At 40.2% G+C, this 17,259-nt stretch overlaps 1 protein-coding gene across 2 annotated transcripts in view; it reads right to left on the bottom strand.

Moving 5' to 3' along the window:
- Positions 1 to 17,259, bottom strand: part of EGFR (epidermal growth factor receptor) — a 245,109-nt gene that overhangs the window by 12,127 nt on the left and 215,723 nt on the right. For both annotated transcript variants that reach the window (XM_043508686.1, XM_038391933.2), the window contains exons 20-23: positions 12,602 to 12,787; positions 7,128 to 7,283; positions 6,275 to 6,350; positions 4,563 to 4,709 (exon numbers count right to left, since the gene is read on the bottom strand). In XM_043508686.1, coding sequence (XP_043364621.1) covers positions 4,563 to 4,709; positions 6,275 to 6,350; positions 7,128 to 7,283; positions 12,602 to 12,787 — 565 coding nt within the window. The remainder of the gene's footprint in view (positions 1 to 4,562; positions 4,710 to 6,274; positions 6,351 to 7,127; positions 7,284 to 12,601; positions 12,788 to 17,259) is intronic.

Here is a 17,259-nt window from a genome sequence, read left to right as displayed (position 1 = left end):
TAGTCTTCCTAAAAGGTCGGGATCCCTGCTCCACACAAGGTCACTACATAGCAGCCCAGAAGATGGGAAAGGGAGTGCTGGACCAGGAGATAGGCAGGGGATCCAATGCTATGCAAGCACTGACATACCCCCACTCCACCTGGCAGATCTGTGAAGGCTACTTCAGCTTCAGAGCCATTCCACAACGATGTAGGGAGGATTCCTCTCCCCCATTTTCTTAGATATCTGACCAGTACCTGGCCTGGTGATGGTATCTGGATTTGCCTCTAGTGTGCCAATTTTGTTCTCATTTACATGGGTGCAGCTCTCATGGAAATCACCCTGGGTAACTGAGACCAGAACAGGGCCCCATGAGTAACTGTTGATTTTTAATCATCTCCTATGCACAGCACCCTGCAGATAGGCTAACAGAACTGGGCAGACTTTCTGGGACAAAAAGTTGATTTGTTGAAAAATGAAGTTTCGGCTGACCTGATCTGTGAATTTGACATGATTAGTTTTGGCCAGGAACCAGCTTTGGGATGGGGAGGAGAGGGGGAGAGAGTGAGTGAGTGAGAGAGAGAGAGAGAGAGTGAGAAAGAGGGAGGGGGAGAAATATGCAAGTCGCCTTATAACCTTTAGCCTGGTGGGTAGGGCACTTGCGTGGGAGGCGAGACACCCAGGTTTGAATCCCCACTCTGGAGTAGTGACAAACTCAGATCATCTTCTCCCAGTGAGCATCCTAACCACTAGACTATTGACTATTATAGGGTGGGTTGCGCTCAGTCTCTCCTGTTGAAGCTATTCCACTTTGTATAAATCCTTAAATATTCATTGGAGCAGGGAGTTACATGTACATCATCCTGTGATTTATTTAATTCCTGTTGCTGCAATAATGGCTTCCACTTTGCTCAGATACTCCAGCCTATGCAGGAAATTCATCTCACTGTTGGAGCAAATGGGGAATCTGAGATATGGTTGCTGTTGTAAAGTAATGTCAATTCATTTTTAAAACACGTTGGTTAATTGAGCTGCGGGTTGAATATTGTCATGTACCTTTAAAACCAATAAACTTTGCATTATAACAACTTTGAAAGAAAACCCAATTTACAGTTAGCTCCAGTGGTGAGATGCGTTTCCTGTGCCCTAACTTCTGTACAGAGAGGCAGCATTGTTCTTCATTGCCAATTATTCTAAATGAAGTCAGCGGATCTATAGTGATTTACACTAGGGCAGAAACTGGCCCATTAGATTGAAAACATGTTTTAATATTTTAGCTAATTTTATACATATTTTAATATTTTATTGGTTTAGATTTTTATTTATAATTTGATGTAGTGATTATTTTGCAGATTTTATTATGTTTTTCTTTCTAAGTTGACGTGATTTTTTTTATATATATATTTCAGTTAGGGTTCACTTTAAATGTTTCCATAGTCTTCATTTACTAAATACAATATTGGGCCTGATCCCATTAGAGTTGGTAAAACTCCCACTGGCTTCAATGAGAATAGGATTGGGCCCTTTGGTAGAAACTCAGGTTTAGATTTCTTTCCAGATTAGAAGTGTATGGCTTTATTTGTCTGATCTTTTACCAGTAAAATTGTATTTCAGATCTCATAGAATCATAGGACTGGAAGGGACCTCGAGAGGTCATCTAGTCCAGTCCCCTGCACTGATGGCAGGACTAGGTATTATCTGGACCATTCCTGACAGGTGTTTGTCTAACCTGCTCTTTAAAATCTTCAATGATGGAGATTCCACAATCTCCCTAGGCAATTTATTCCAGCGCTTAACCACCCTGACAGTTAGGAAGTTTTTCCTAATGTCCAGCTTAAACCGCCCTTGCTGCAATTTAAGTCCATTGCTTCTTGTCCTATCCTCAGAGGTTAAGAAGAATAATTTTTCTCTGTCCTCCTTGTAACAACCTTTTATGTACTTGAAAACTGTTATGTCGCCTCTCAATCTTCTCTTTTCCAGATTAAACAAACCTAATGTTTTTAATCTTCCCTCACTGGTCATGTTTCTAGACCTTTAATCATTTTTGTTGCTCTTCTCTGGAATTTCTCCAATTTGTCCACACAGAACTGGACACAATACTCCAGTTGAGGCCTAATCACCGTGGAGTAGAGCGAAGAATTACTTCTCGTCTCTTGCTTACAATACTCCCACAAGTACATTCCAGAATGTTGTTCGCTTTTTTTGCAACAGCATTACACTGTTGACTCATATTTAGCTTATGGTCTACTATGTCCCCCAGATCCATTTCCACAGTACTCCTTCTTAGGCTGTTATTTTCCATTTTGTATTGTGCACCTGATTGTTCCTTCCTAAATGGAGTACTTTGCATTTATTCTTATTGAATTTCATCCTAGTTACTTTAGTCCATTTCTCCAGTTTGTCCAGATCATTTTGAACTTTAATCCTATCCTCCACAGCACTTGCAACCCCTTCCACCTTGGTATCATCCACAAACTTTATAAGTGTACTCTCTATGCCATTATCTAAATCACTGATGAACATATCGAATTATCTTCTTACTAATCGTTATTTGCAGTGTTGTTGTAGCCATGCTGGTCCCAGGTTTTGAAAGAGACAAGCAGGGTGAGGTAATATCTTTTATTGAACCACCTTCTGTTGGAAGGGACAAGTTTTCGAGTTTACACAGTGCTCTTCTTTTAAATCATTGATGAAGATATTGAACAGAACCGGACCCAGAACTGATCCCTGAGGGACCCCACTTGTTATACCCTTCCAGCATGACTGTGAACCACTGATAACTACTCTCTGGAAATGGTTTTCTAAGCAGTTTTGCACCCACCTGATGGTAACTCCATCCCTAGTTTGTTTATGAGAAGCTCATGCAAGACAGTATCAAAAGCTTTACTAAAGTCAAGATACACCACGTCTACCGCTTCCCCCCTATCCACAAGACTTGTTATCCTGTCAAAGAAAGATATCAGGTTGGTTTGACATGATTTGTTCTTGACAAATCCATGTTGACTGTTACTTATCATCTTATTATCTTCTAGATGTTTGCAAACTGATTGCTTAATTATTTGCTCCATTATGTTTCTGGGTACAGAAGTTAAGCAGGCTGATCTGTAATTCCCCAGGTTGTCCTTATTTCCCTTTTTATAGATGGGCACTATATTTGCCCTTTTCCAGTGGTCTGGAATCTCTCCTGTCTTCTATGACTTTTCAAAGATAATCGCTAATGGCTCAGATAGCTCCTGAGTATTCTAGGATGCATTTCGTCAGGCCCTGGTGACTTGAAGACACCTACCTTGTCAAAGTAATTTTTAAACTTGTTCTTTTCCTTTTTTAGCCTCTGATCCTTCCTCATTTTCACTTACATTCCCTATATTAGATGTCCAATCACCACTAATCTTCTTGGTGAAAACCAAAACAAAGAAGTCATTACGCATCTCTGCTCTTTCCAAATTTTCTGTTATTATTGCCTTCCTCTCCTTTCCCCCCTCCCCCACATTGAGTAGAATCTCTATCAGTATTCAACCACAGACCTGTCTTAACTTGCTGCTTAATATTTCTAGAACTACACTAAATCAGGAAATATTGTGAATTCCAGTGAAGTATCATGGTCAGTGCTTTGTCTGCATGGCACGTGTATAAATGCTTCATTGCCATACACGAAGGGAGGTCGTGAAATCAGCTAGCTATTTGTGAAATCAGCTTGTTTGTCCATTAGATCTGTCGATATCTCATTTTAGTAGGCTGACCCTTTTTGGATGAGTGATTTATTGTTATTATTAGTAGTAAGAAGTATGTATTCAGAGACTCCTAAAACCATAGCATTAGTAGAAGTAAATTCTTTGAGACAAAGAAAAGTTTAACCTCTTTGAGGACTTAATACATTTTATCTAAGAAAGTGTTTAAATGCCACCTAGTGGGCTGCTTGTGAATGTCCTCTAATGTACTTACAGTAATAAGGACATGGAACCAATGCCACAGAAATTTGCTTTACCAAATCTGCTAGCTCCTGTTCATTTATTGTAATGACTGTGTCTGAGTATAAGCCATAAAAAATTGGGGGTCAGACCACTTATGAAGCTCAGGATTCTGGCTCAAAGTCTTCATGTGCAGCCACTAATACTGTGATTGTCTGCAGTCTCAGACATTTTTTCCTATTGTGTATGTTTGTTATTTAATTAAAATGAAATGAAAACACAAGAAGAGAAGTCAGGACTGATGATTCAGTGTGCAAAATTGGAAACCTGGGGCTATATTCTGACCTCAGCAACACTGGAGTAATTCTGGAGTAACTCCATTGTTAATCTGGATTTACATTGGTGTAATTTAGGTTTTTATACCATACTCACCACCACAATGATGAGAAATGAGAATTTGGACTCTGAACTGCAGTTAAAGAAAAACCTGCTGTCTTGTCTGAAGCATGAGATGTCTGAACATACCATAGTGATGTTACTCTTCTCATATAGCACATAGGCATGTTTTCCTGTGAATCTTAGGAATACAGCAGAGCATATAAATGTTCCATAACTAGAACCATTTTCCTTCTTACTAATATGAACTATATGAACATGTACAAGAACTGAACTCACATTTGACCATGATCATATAGACATCAATAGTACAGATAGGAGGCTGAGGCAAACGCTCGCCCTTCTCCAAGACAGATGAAATCTCACTGGCTGGGATCCCATCATATGGTTTTGATCCAAATGTCATTAATTCCCAAACTGTGACACCTAAAGAGTAGGAAAAAGGGACAATGTTAAAGTCTCATCAGGTCAGCAAGGATTCATGATGTTCCCAAAGCACAGCAAACCTGGTCTGTTTGGCTTAGCAACAGCATGTATAAGAGATATAGAGTGGAGGCATTAACCTTTGTTTTAGAGCTGCTAAGGCTCACTACAGGGGTCATCATTGTTTATTCACTTGCCAACTGTTCATGGAGGAAGAAAACGTTCCATCTTACAGATGCAGCTATTTTAATGAGGTCCAAGTTAACAAAACAAATTGAAATAATAAGGCCTCTTCCTAGGGTTTTACAGAAGGTAAAACTTCAATGTTCAACTCTACTTCATGACTTCACCTCCTCACAACAGAAAGGTATTAGGTTGCTAATTACTGATTCCAACCCACAAAGTGGGTTGTTGTTTTTTTTAATTAAAGTTTTGTTATTGTTTTAAATAATCTCTCTGGAGGTAAAATATTATCTCCTCTCTTTGAAGGCTTTCTAAATTAACTGCAGCAAGATATTTTTTTTCAGCACATCACCTATTCCAGGCTGTAGCTGTTAAATCATGCTGTCCATTTGCATGGGCCCTAAAATAGGATTTTGGATGTGAAGAAAATGTATGTAAGTGGATTAATAGGAACATAGGAATTTCCATACTTGATCAGACCCAAGGTCTTTTTAGTCTATTTCCAGTCACTTCACAGAAAGGTGAAAGAAACAGTGCAAAAGCAACTATGAAATTACCTGCTCCCAAGGAAAATTTCTTCCTAACTCTCCTAAATTAGAGGTTGTCTTACTCTAGGAAGCGCGTATACAATTAATTCTCAGGTATGATCTCAGTAAAAGAACAAATTAGTGTATATTCCTACATAAAGGAGATTGGTGTCCTAACAACTTGACTTTATGGAGTTTTAAATGACCATATTACACAATTTCCTTTTGAATCAAATGTTGATTCAAACACCTATTGGCCAATGTAAAGGGCATTCAAGCTCAAAATTCAGCCTACCTTAAACTTGCTATTTTCCGGGAAATGAATCTTTTACCTATTCAATTGCAATTGTATGTGTTTTAGTTCAAAGGCTATGAGTCTTTCTACCTTTTAAATGTATTCCCTATGGAATACTGTGAACTCTACTTACGGCTTGTCTACACTTACATTTTATAGCACTCTAACTGGCTGGCTCAGGGGGGTGATTTTTCACCCCCCTGAGTGCAGCAAGCCTGAGCACTTTAAAGCACTAGTGTGGACAGGCTCCCAGCGCTCGGAGCTAATCCCCTCGTGGAGGTGGATTACCAGGAGCGCTGGGAGAGCTCTCTCCCAGTGCTTGCACGCTACCACACTCCCATTCACCACTCAAGTCTATGGGAATTTTGCTTCATTAAGAAGCTCAAGATTTGGCCCATCATAAATATTTATTTTCCCCATCATTTTGGTATTAAGACCCTGTTATAAGTATCACAAAAGGATGACTGAATTTCTGGAGAAAAATTGGCTGTGTAGTGTCCCTAACAAATCTTACACTTGTTCTCACCCATCTAAAATGATTACGATAATATTTTTAGACTCACCATAACTCCAGACATCACTTTGATGGGTGTAGATTCGGTGTAAAATGGACTCCAAAGCCATCCATTTGATAGGAACCTAGGAAGATTCAGTTAAGCCATAAGACACCTACCTCAAATCTAGAAGCAATACTGTTAGAACAACAGTGTTGTTTATACAAATACTTTGACAGTAGGCAGAAAATCTGAGATGTACAGCAAGCAACTTGAGATTTGCTGGGATCAATTATCATTGTTTTGATTTGTCAGAGTCTGGGAACTTGGATAATATTTTGTTTTTTAGTACAAATATCTCTGATAATTTGGTTTTACAAAATTCTTAAGAGTTGAACTTATGAGATTTTTTGTTTAAACATCTCATATCAGACTGATCGGAGATCAGATGGTTTCCATTTATGCCCTCTGAATATTCACAAGCAGCTTCTCTTGAATTTCTCATTAGAGCATAGTCCCTCAAACAGGAGGAGTGTTAAATGAGATCTATAAATATATAATATTCCCTTTCTGTTCATAAACTACACATTATTTGGTGTTGTCTACATGACAATTCAGACTTGCCTTTTTTTTTTTTTTTTTAAAGTTCATCTTGGCTTTTCCCAGACATTATGGGTGGAGATTTTCAAAAGGGCTCATCATTGGCCTACCTCTGTTCTCACTGAAGTTACACAGGGCTAACTCTGCTTGCATTAAAGTCAATGGACTCCCAATGGCTACAATGGGAACAGAATTAAGACAATGATGAGCACTTTTGAAAATTCCACCCTATTTGTCTCATTTTTAAAATGAAGATTCATATGCAAGTGCAAATATCTACTTCTAATGAAGCACATAAAGATGGTTCTCTGACACTTCTTACTTTGCCTCCTTCTGCATGGTACTCTTTTTCCTCAGCACCAAGCAGTTTTGCCAGTCCAAAGTCAGTGATCTTCACATGTTGAGGAGTCTTCACAAGGACATTCCGGGCAGCCAGATCACGGTGCACCAAGCGACGTTCTTCTAAGTAGCTCATTCCCTACAATAGATTTATGACATGCAATTGGCATACCTCTCTCTCTATACCACCCACACTCTGTAAAGGAGAGGGGAGGATAAAGGGTCAGATCTGCAGCTTGGGTAAATAGGCACAGCTTGACTGGGATCAAGCCCAAGAAATCTACATACAGGATGTTACTTTCTAACAGTGGGGCAAATGCTGCTCTGTGCAACCTGACTGACTTCAGTGTGACTCGGGGTAGAATTTGGCCACCATGTTAATATACATATGTCGATATACCTACAGGTTAACTTCACATACACTATAAATACATCATTAGACTCTTCTTCCAGTTCAATCAAAACAAGTAATACCACCAAGCAGTTGATTCTCTGCCTCACTGTGGCAGACACTGTTTTGTAACTAGTAATATTCAGGCATACTGTCATAGAGATGATGGAAAACAAACTAAACAAAAAAACCCTATATTTTTTTGGCTGAGTTCAATGACAGTTCTTTTTCAAGTTCCCCTTGAAACAATTTCAGTAACCTCTGTGCTTAGATAACACTTGACATACTATGTATGCTCTTTTTATACAATTTTGGGAAGAATAGGACATCTTTCTCCATATTGATTGTAAAGCTCTTTCAGGCAGATAAAAGGGTTAATTGTGCTGGTTTACTTTTGTTATGCCATGAACCTAACATCTATTTCTGACCATGGAGCTTCTCCCTTTGTGTGTGAACTGCATTAAAAGAGAGAAACATTCAGGTTGTTGGGCTTCTTTCAAGATCCTTTTTAGGAACTACAATCATTCCCTGTTATTGTGGTTTTTGTTTGAACAGTTAATACAGACAGCACTTTCAGACTACACACACAGCACGGAAAGGATCATACTAATCTGATGACAAAGCACCTGGGCAGCCATTCACTCCCCAGCTGCCACTCCCATTCTTGCCCCACCGTTAAGCTGGGCCACCCTCAAATCTTACAGTGAAGTTTCTAAGCAAAACTTCCTCAATGTACTAAGGGTGGTTAATGTTGCCAAAATAAACCACCCCAGCAAACTGGCATAATGCCACTATGTAAGTTAATGTAATTGAATAAATTTCAACTTTAATGAACTGAGCATTTGAAAGAAAAAGTCTTGAGCTATCAATTAAAAAAAAAAGCCTACATTGGAAAAATCATTTGATCTAGTCTGGAAGAAGAGAGTCATCCTGCTAAATCAGTTTTTGGTAAAGAGGTTCAAAACAGCTGAGAGGCAAGATATCAGTCTTAAATTAATTTACTTAAGACCCTGATCCTTCAAATACTTATGCACAGAAGGCAATGGGCTGCTTATACAAACACATTCTTAACTGTGTGCTGGATCAGGATTTACATAGTTTATTATAAACCAGGGGACTATAATACACGCTCAGAGCCACTCAACAACTTTTCTTCATACAGAATCATAAAAATGTGGGGCAGGAAGGGACCTTGGGAGGTCATCTAGTCCAGCTCCCTACACTGAAGCAGGGCCACATAAACCTAGACCATCCTTGAGAAGCTGTTTGTCTAACCTGTTCTTAAAAACATCCAATGATGGGGATTCCACAACCTCTCTTGGAAGCCTATTCCAGTGCAGTGCTTAACTATGCTTATAGTTAGAAGGTTTTTCTTAATATCTAACCTACATCTTCCTTGCTGCAGATTAAGCCCATTACTTCTTGTCCTGCCTTCAGTGCACATGAAGAACAATTGATGATCGAACTCTTTATAACAGTCCTTAATATATCTGAAGACTATCATCAGGTACCCCGCCCATCAGTCTTTCTCCTCAAGACTAAACATGCCCAGATTTTTTTTTTTAACCTTTTCTCAAAGGTCACGTTTTCTAAACCTTTCATCATTTTTGTTGTTCTCCTCTGGACTCTTTCCAATTTGTCCACATCTTTCCTAAAGTGTGGCATCCAGAATTGGACACAGTACTTGAGCTGAGGCCTCACCATGCCGAGTCGAGTCAGACAATTACCTCCCATATGACAGTCCTATTAACACATCCCAGGAATGGTATTCACCTTTTTCACAGCTGCATCACATTGCTAACTAATATTCAATTTGTGAACCACTGTAACCCCTGATCCCTTTTCAGCATACCACCACCAACCAAGTAATTCCCCATTTTGTATTTATTAAGTTTAAAAGGTGTCTTCAAAACCCTTTTATCTGAAAGCTAGTCATTCTGTACACTAATGAAATATATTAGCAGTAACGTATATTAAAAAATGATTTCAAAAGCACAGGAAGAGAAACAAAAATAAACTGTGAAAGGGTCCATAAGGGAGCTTGTTTCCTGCTTGTTAGTTAAGAGAGATGAACAGATTTGCTATGATTTACAGAAAAAACAACAGTGTGGGTTTTTAAAGAAGCAGATCATGTCCAAAAATTGGACAAGATTTGTGGATGTAGTAACAAAGAAAATGTTGATAGGAGAAATTAGCAGCATTATTTATGCGGATTTTAAGAAGAGTATTTAGTAAAGAACCACACAAAAGATTATGGTAGATGGTCAGTTAGTAGCTGTGAAGATGGGAGTTGCTCTGAGTTGGAGGGTGAACTGGCATGAAAATCAAACAGACGCTATCAATTATGAATGGTAAGAGTTCAGATGTGCAGAAGAGAGTGTAACTAATGAGATGTCACAATTTTAGGACCAATTTTGTCCCCTGAGAAATTAATGATGGGGAAGATGGGAAATGTAGTGAGGAGATAAGATCTCCAAAAGTAGCAAAATCAGGAAAGTGCTTTAATCAGTTTAAAATTAGACAGACTAGAAACAGGGGTGGTTTGCATAATACATTGAATAAAGTTTATTTACTGTATTGTGTGCAGTACACTACAAAACTCTTAGAGGGAAAAGGAGCTATGTAGTTTGTGGATTCATCTCTGAAGTCTTCAGTACATTTATCAAAAGCAAACCATAGCAGGCAAACTTGGCATGTGTACAAGGTCTCCAGGGATTAATAATAAGTGTGCCATATGTGTTCTGGTTAATTTAAAAATAGGTATTACAGAAATGAATATAATGCAACCAGAGGGTTACAGGGACCTGAGCATCTTAGAGATTGTTAGTGTCATTAAGAAAGATAACAAAAACTACATCTATTGCTCCCTCCCCTTAGCTCCACCCCACCAACCTCTTCCTAATGACCCATGTGGCAATGATATTTTAAAATGAGAACTGTTTTTCCTCTTTCTGCACCTTAAAATGGCTAAACGGATTTTGCTCCAGCTTTCCAAAAAGTCACCTTGGAACTGGCCCGAACATAAAAATAGTCAACCCACAAGGGGGATGCTTCACACAGTGACTGAAAATGGGATGTTATAATAGGAACTATTCTACCACCTTAATAATGGACATATGTAGTAACTGCTGTAATACAGGGATTTAGAAAAAGAAGATGGAAAGGTTATGTGCTTCCCAAGCTTCCTATCTTTCTGCTCCCCTCTACCCCACTCTAGACATTCAACCACAATTTTCCTCCCAGGACAAATCCTTCTATAAAGAAAGGAAAATGCTAATTTAGATTCCAACAAAATTACTCACAGCTACCTCAAGATAAGACTGTTTTACCCCTCATTTTCTTCTTTTGCGTGAGCTACAGTAGCTTAGTTTTATTTACTTAGTTATTTAATCAGGACTGTAAATCTGCATTACAAGGGACAGAATACTTTATGAAGATAACTATTCAAAGAACATCCCAGGACTGACAGTAAGATCATGACTTAGCATATGCCATCAATAAATGATGACATTGAGCCAATAACTCTTGTTGGCTAATTATTTTCCTTATAAATAACATTACTTTAATTTCTAGTGATCCACTGCGTGCTCTGTGCAGTCCCAATTCATGCTTATACCACCCTGAAATATTGAATTGCTCTACTATGCACCGATTTTATATTAACTATAACTGCGGCTATTTTCTCAACATTCTTTGGAATAATTGGGTTAACAATATACAAATGCATGATAAATGGGTACGTGAATATACAGTCGGTGCTGTAAATGACCCACTATGAAATATTAACACAGCAGATGCAAGCTTCTACTGGTTAGAGAGATATTACTCTTGCTGCTGGTATTCTCCTTTGTAAGCACAGGGAATCTCCAAGTAATTGTTTTTCCTTCTGCTAATTTGGGCAGCCCTTCCTGTTTTTATCCACAGACATCTCTCTTGTCCCTCCGATGCTAATTACGCTTTTCAAGGAGTACACCAAAGCTAGAGAGGCAGCTAGCCTTTGTACAGTTTAAATGAAAATGTCAGAGCACCAGGCTTTCAATCAAATTACAGAAATGTCAATGTAAACAAAGTTGGAACAGGTTGTTCAAATGCAACACCTTGCAAATGGCTATGATCACTGAACATTAAATAATTTTAAGCAACCTCATGCTTGTGAGAGGTGTAGGAAAGACCATGGACTGTGCAGGAAAAAGACCTCTGTTTATACAAAGAAAAGGGAGAGCCTAGGTATGAGCAGTGCAGTATCTCCTACACTGCTCTGCCATGGTGGCACAGCCCTAATATGGAGGATTACTTCTAAGGGCTAGAGAGTATCATTTAGTCTCCAAGCTGCCTTTCCTCCTTTGTCTCTGTGCTGAATCTGACAACGTGTCAATTTGTGCCAAATGTGATAGTGATTTTGTTATATGGATACACATTCACTGGAACTGGGCTAAGTAGACCAACTTATTGCACACAAGCTACAGAAGACCCACCTAGTGGCACCGTCTTTCGGTCATAAACAACCAGTATCAGAATGTGCTGGTGTTTTAGTAGCGAAAGGCTCTGCATTTGATCACTATTCCTCTGCAGTCAGCAAAATCAGGGCATTAATCCCCAACACAGAAGAGATTTTACCATCACATTTGCCCTTGTGACACAGCATGACAGAAATAGTGTTTTGGAATGGACTGTTTATGGATTATTGGCAGAGTAGCAGGGTATCGCACAGGACTGACAGTCAAAAACTGCCACGTTCTAATCCCTCCTGCTGCCACTGATTCACTGCATGCCTTTGGGCAAGTCATTCAATCGCAATCTGTGCAAGTTTCATCACTGGTCCAGTGGTGATAACCCTGCACTGTGCAGGAATGTTCTTAGGATCAGTTAATATTTGCACAGTGGTTTGAAAATCTAAAGCACTACACAAACAAAAAGTGTGGTTACCTTTAATATCAAGAATAACAAGCCTTTCTATCCTCGGGTAAAATACAAAGACCTATCAGACAGCTAGATTATATACTTTCAGATCTCTTGGTTCTGGATATAATCAGAGTTTTGGATGGACTGTGCTGCCATTCATTTACCTTTGCAATCTGCACACACCAGTTGAGAAGGTACTGGGAGCCAATGTTGTCCTTGTGCTCTCGGATGTAGTCAAGGAGGCAGCCAAAGGGCATAAGCTGTGTGATAAGCTGGACAGTAGAAGTAAGGCAGATTCCCAGCAAGCGGCACACATGGGGATTGTCAACGCTAGCCATCACGTAAGCTTCCTGATCAGAAAAGAGAAGACATCCTAAAACAGTCCCTCATGTATGACAGAACTATTAGGATGCAAGAGGCAATAGTAAAAAATAAACAAAAATCTGGCATTTTTCTGATTACTGAACCTTTTTGTAAAACGTTGGGTCTCTAATGCATATTTCCCACTGCACTGAGAGGTCCTGAATCTGAATGTTGAGACATCATTTAAAATGGCACCAGGACAACTCATTTTCCTGGTTCTTGTATAGCAAGCAGTGTGTTCAGTGCAAACTTCCAGAGACAAAAACAGGACTTGATAATTTCAAATTTAATGCGAGCTGCTAGGTACCTGGCATTTTTGAAAATCAGGAAACGTATTTAGCAGCCTAAATGAGGATTTAGGAGCCTAATTTTAAGCAACCATTTTTGAAAGTCTTTCCCTGATTGGTAAAGCTTTTGTGTGTGTTATGGCAATGTGAGCAATATGTGAAGGTGTTTATAATGCATTTTTATACAGTTGGGAACCAGGATGAAATCAGCCTTCCATCAGCACAGCTTTGTAATTAGATTGAACTTTAGGGCCTGATTTTCTAAAATGTGTGAGCGACTGCTCACCTACCATGTGCATTCATTAACACGACCATGACAAAAATAAATATCTATCAAGGTTTTATGCATGCAATGGCCAATAAAAGCATTCAATTATTAACTTCCAGTATAGGTTTTCCCCCCTCTTCACTCCTGACTTTAGAGCATAGATTCATAGATACTAAGGTCAGAAGAAAGAAAAGGAGTACCGGTGGCACCTTAGAGACTAACAAATTTATTAGAGCATAAGCTTTCGTGAGCTACAGCTCACTTCATCGGATGCATTTGGTGGAAAAAACAGAGGAGAGATTTATACACACACACACACACACACAGAGAACATGAAACAATGGGTTTATCATACACACTGTAAGGAGAGTGATCACTTAAGATAAGCCATCACCAGCAGCAGGGGGGGGAAAGGAGGAAAACCTTTCATGGTGACAAGCAAGGTAGGCTAATTCCAGCAGTTAACAAGAATATCAGAGGAACAGTGGGGGGTGGGGTGGGAGGGAGAAATACCATGGGGAAATAGTTTTACTTTGTGTAATGACTCATCCATTCCCAGTCTCTATTCAAGCCTAAGTTAATTGTATCCAGTTTGCAAATTAATTCCAATTCAGCAGTCTCTCGTTGGAGTCTGTTTTTGAAGCTTTTTTGTTGAAGTATAGCCACTCTAAGATCTGTGATCGAGTGACCAGAGAGATTGAAGTGTTCTCCAACTGGTTTTTGAATGTTATAATTCTTGACGTCTGATTTATGTCCATTCATTCTTTTACGTAGAGACTGTCCAGTTTGGCCAATGTACATGGCAGAGGGGCATTGCTGGCACATGATGGCATATATCACATTGGTAGATGCGCAGGTGAACGAGCCTCTGATAGTGTGGCTGATGTGACTAGGCCCTATGATGGTATCCCCTGAATAGATATGTGGACAGAGTTGGCAATGGGCTTTGTTGCAAGGATAGGTTCCTGGGTTAGTGGTTCTGTTGTGTGGTGTGTGGTTGCTGGTAAGTATTTGCTTCAGATTGGGGGGCTGTCTGTAAGCAAGGACTGGTCTGTCTCCCAAGATCTGTGAGAGTGATGGCTCGTCCTTCAGGAGAGGTTGTAGATCCTTGATGATGCGTTGGAGAGGTTTTAGTTGGGGGCTGAAGGTGATGGCTAGTGGCGTTCTGTTGTTTTCTTTGTTGGGCCTGTCCTGTAGTAGGTGACTTCTGGGTACTCTTCTGGCTCTGTCAATCTGTTTCTTCACTTCAGCAGGTGGGTATTGTAGTTGTAGGAATGCATGATAGAGATCTTGTAGGTGTTTGTCTCTGTCTGAGGGGTTGGAGCAAATGCGGTTATATCGTAGCGCTTGGCTGTAGACAATGGATCGAGTGGTATGATCTGGATGAAAGCTAGAGGCATGTAGGTAGGAATAGCGGTCAGTAGGTTTCCGATATAGGGTGGTGGTTATGTGACCATCGCTTATTAGCACCATAGTGTCCAGGAAGTGGATCTCTTGTGTGGACTGGTCCAGGCTGAGGTTGATGGTGGGATGGAAATTGTTGAAATCATGGTGGAATTCCTCAAGAGCTTCTTTTCCATGGGTCCAGATGATGAAGATGTCATCAATGTAGCGCAAGTAGAGTAGGGGCATTAGGGGACGAGAGCTGAGAAAGCGTTGTTCTAAGTCAGCCATAAAAATGCTGGCATACTGTGGGGCCATGCGTGTACCCATCGCAGTGCCACTGATTTGAAGGTATACATTGTCACCAAATGTGAAATAGTTATGGGTCAGGACAAAGTCACAAAGTTCAGCTACCAGGTTAGCCGTGACAGTATCGGGGATACTGTTCCTGACGGCTTGTAGTCCATCTTTGTGTGGAATGTTGGTGTAGAGGGCTTCTACATCCATAGTGGCTAGGATGGTGTTTTTAGGAAGATCACCAATGGACTGTAGTTTCCTCAGGAAATCGGTGGTGTCTCGTAGATAGCTGGGAGTGCTGGTAACGAAGGGCCTGAGGAGGGAGTCTACATAGCCAGACAATCCTGCTGTCAGGGTGCCAATGCCTGAGATGATGGGGCGTCCAGGATTTCCAGGTTTATGGATCTTGGGTAGCAGATAGAATACCCCAGGTCGGGGCTCCAGGGGTGTGTCTGTGCGGATTTGTTCTTGTGCTTTTTCAGGGAGTTTCTTGAGCAAATGCTGTAGTTTCTTTTGGTAACTCTCAGTGGGATCAGAGGGTAATGGCTTGTAGAAAGTGGTGTTGGAGAGCTGCCTAGTAGCCTCTTGTTCATACTCCGACCTATTTGCTCCAACCCCTCAGACAGAGACAAACACCTACAAGATCTCTATCATGCATTCCTACAACTACAATACCCACCTGCTGAAGTGAAGAAACAGATTGACAGAGCCAGAAGAGTACCCAGAAGTCACCTACTACAGGACAGGCCCAACAAAGAAAACAACAGAACGCCACTAGCCATCACCTTCAGCCCCCAACTAAAACCTCTCCAACGCATCATCAAGGATCTACAACCTCTCCTGAAGGACGAGCCATCACTCTCACAGATCTTGGGAGACAGACCAGTCCTTGCTTACAGACAGCCCCCCAATCTGAAGCAAATACTCACCAGCAACCACACACCACACAACAGAACCACTAACCCAGGAACCTATCCTTGCAACAAAGCCCGTTGCCAACTCTGTCCACATATCTATTCAGGGGATACCATCATAGGGCCTAATCACATCAGCCACACTATCAGAGGCTCGTTCACCTGCACATCTACCAATGTGATATATGCCATCATGTGCCAGCAATGCCCCTCTGCCATGTACATTGGCCAAACTGGACAGTCTCTACGTAAAAGAATGAATGGACATAAATCAGACGTCAAGAATTATAACATTCAAAAACCAGTTGGAGAACACTTCAATCTCTCTGGTCACTCGATCACAGATCTTAGAGTGGCTATACTTCAACAAAAAAGCTTCAAAAACAGACTCCAATGAGAGACTGCTGAATTGGAATTAATTTGCAAACTGGATACAATTAACTTAGGCTTGAATAGAGACTGGGAATGGATGAGTCATTACACAAAGTAAAACTATTTCCCCATGGTATTTCTCCCTCCCACCCCACCCCCCACTGTTCCTCTGATATTCTTGTTAACTGCTGGAATTAGCCTACCTTGCTTGTCACCATGAAAGGTTTTCCTCCTTTCCCCCCCCTGCTGCTGGTGATGGCTTATCTTAAGTGATCACTCTCCTTACAGTGTGTATGATAAACCCATTGTTTCATGTTCTCTGTGTGTGTGTATATAAATCTCTCCTCTGTTTTTTCCACCAAATGCATCCGATGAAGTGAGCTGTAGCTCACGAAAGCTTATGCTCTAATAAATTTGTTAGTCTCTAAGGTGCCACCAGTACTCCTTTTCTTTTTGCGAATACAGACTAACACGGCTGCTACTCTGAAACCTAAGGTCAGAAGGGACCATTCTGATCATCTTTGGGTCTGTTTTTTAAACAGTGACTTCCATTTTTTGCAGGCTAGTTTTCACACCCACTATGAACTGCAAGCACAAAATTGTGCCCTCAAAAATGGAGGCCTTATGGAAAAATCAGGTTTAATGGTTAGCAATCATCTTTTTACTTGTTTTTGTTCCTGATCTACAGGATATTGCTTTTGGTTATCTTTTTATGATATAAAGTTAATACAGAACTAAGTGGGAAATTTTCCATGTTAGTGAATTTTTAGGTCAGCATTTAAATCAGCATCTGGAATGACAGACACCAACTAATCATCCCTTGATAGACAGCAGCCCAAAATAAGCAAGCAAGCAAACTAAGTCAAGACACTTCTGTGGTGGAGGTAGAAAAAGTTCTGCTCTTCAGAAAGGTTTAAGAAATGCAGTATGATAGCAGT

This window comes from Dermochelys coriacea, chromosome 2 (assembly GCF_009764565.3).
Source record: "Dermochelys coriacea isolate rDerCor1 chromosome 2, rDerCor1.pri.v4, whole genome shotgun sequence".
NCBI classification, from domain to species: domain Eukaryota; kingdom Metazoa; phylum Chordata; order Testudines; family Dermochelyidae; genus Dermochelys; species Dermochelys coriacea.
Note: the sequence above shows the minus strand (reverse complement) of the source record. Positions and strands in the feature narration are given on the sequence as shown.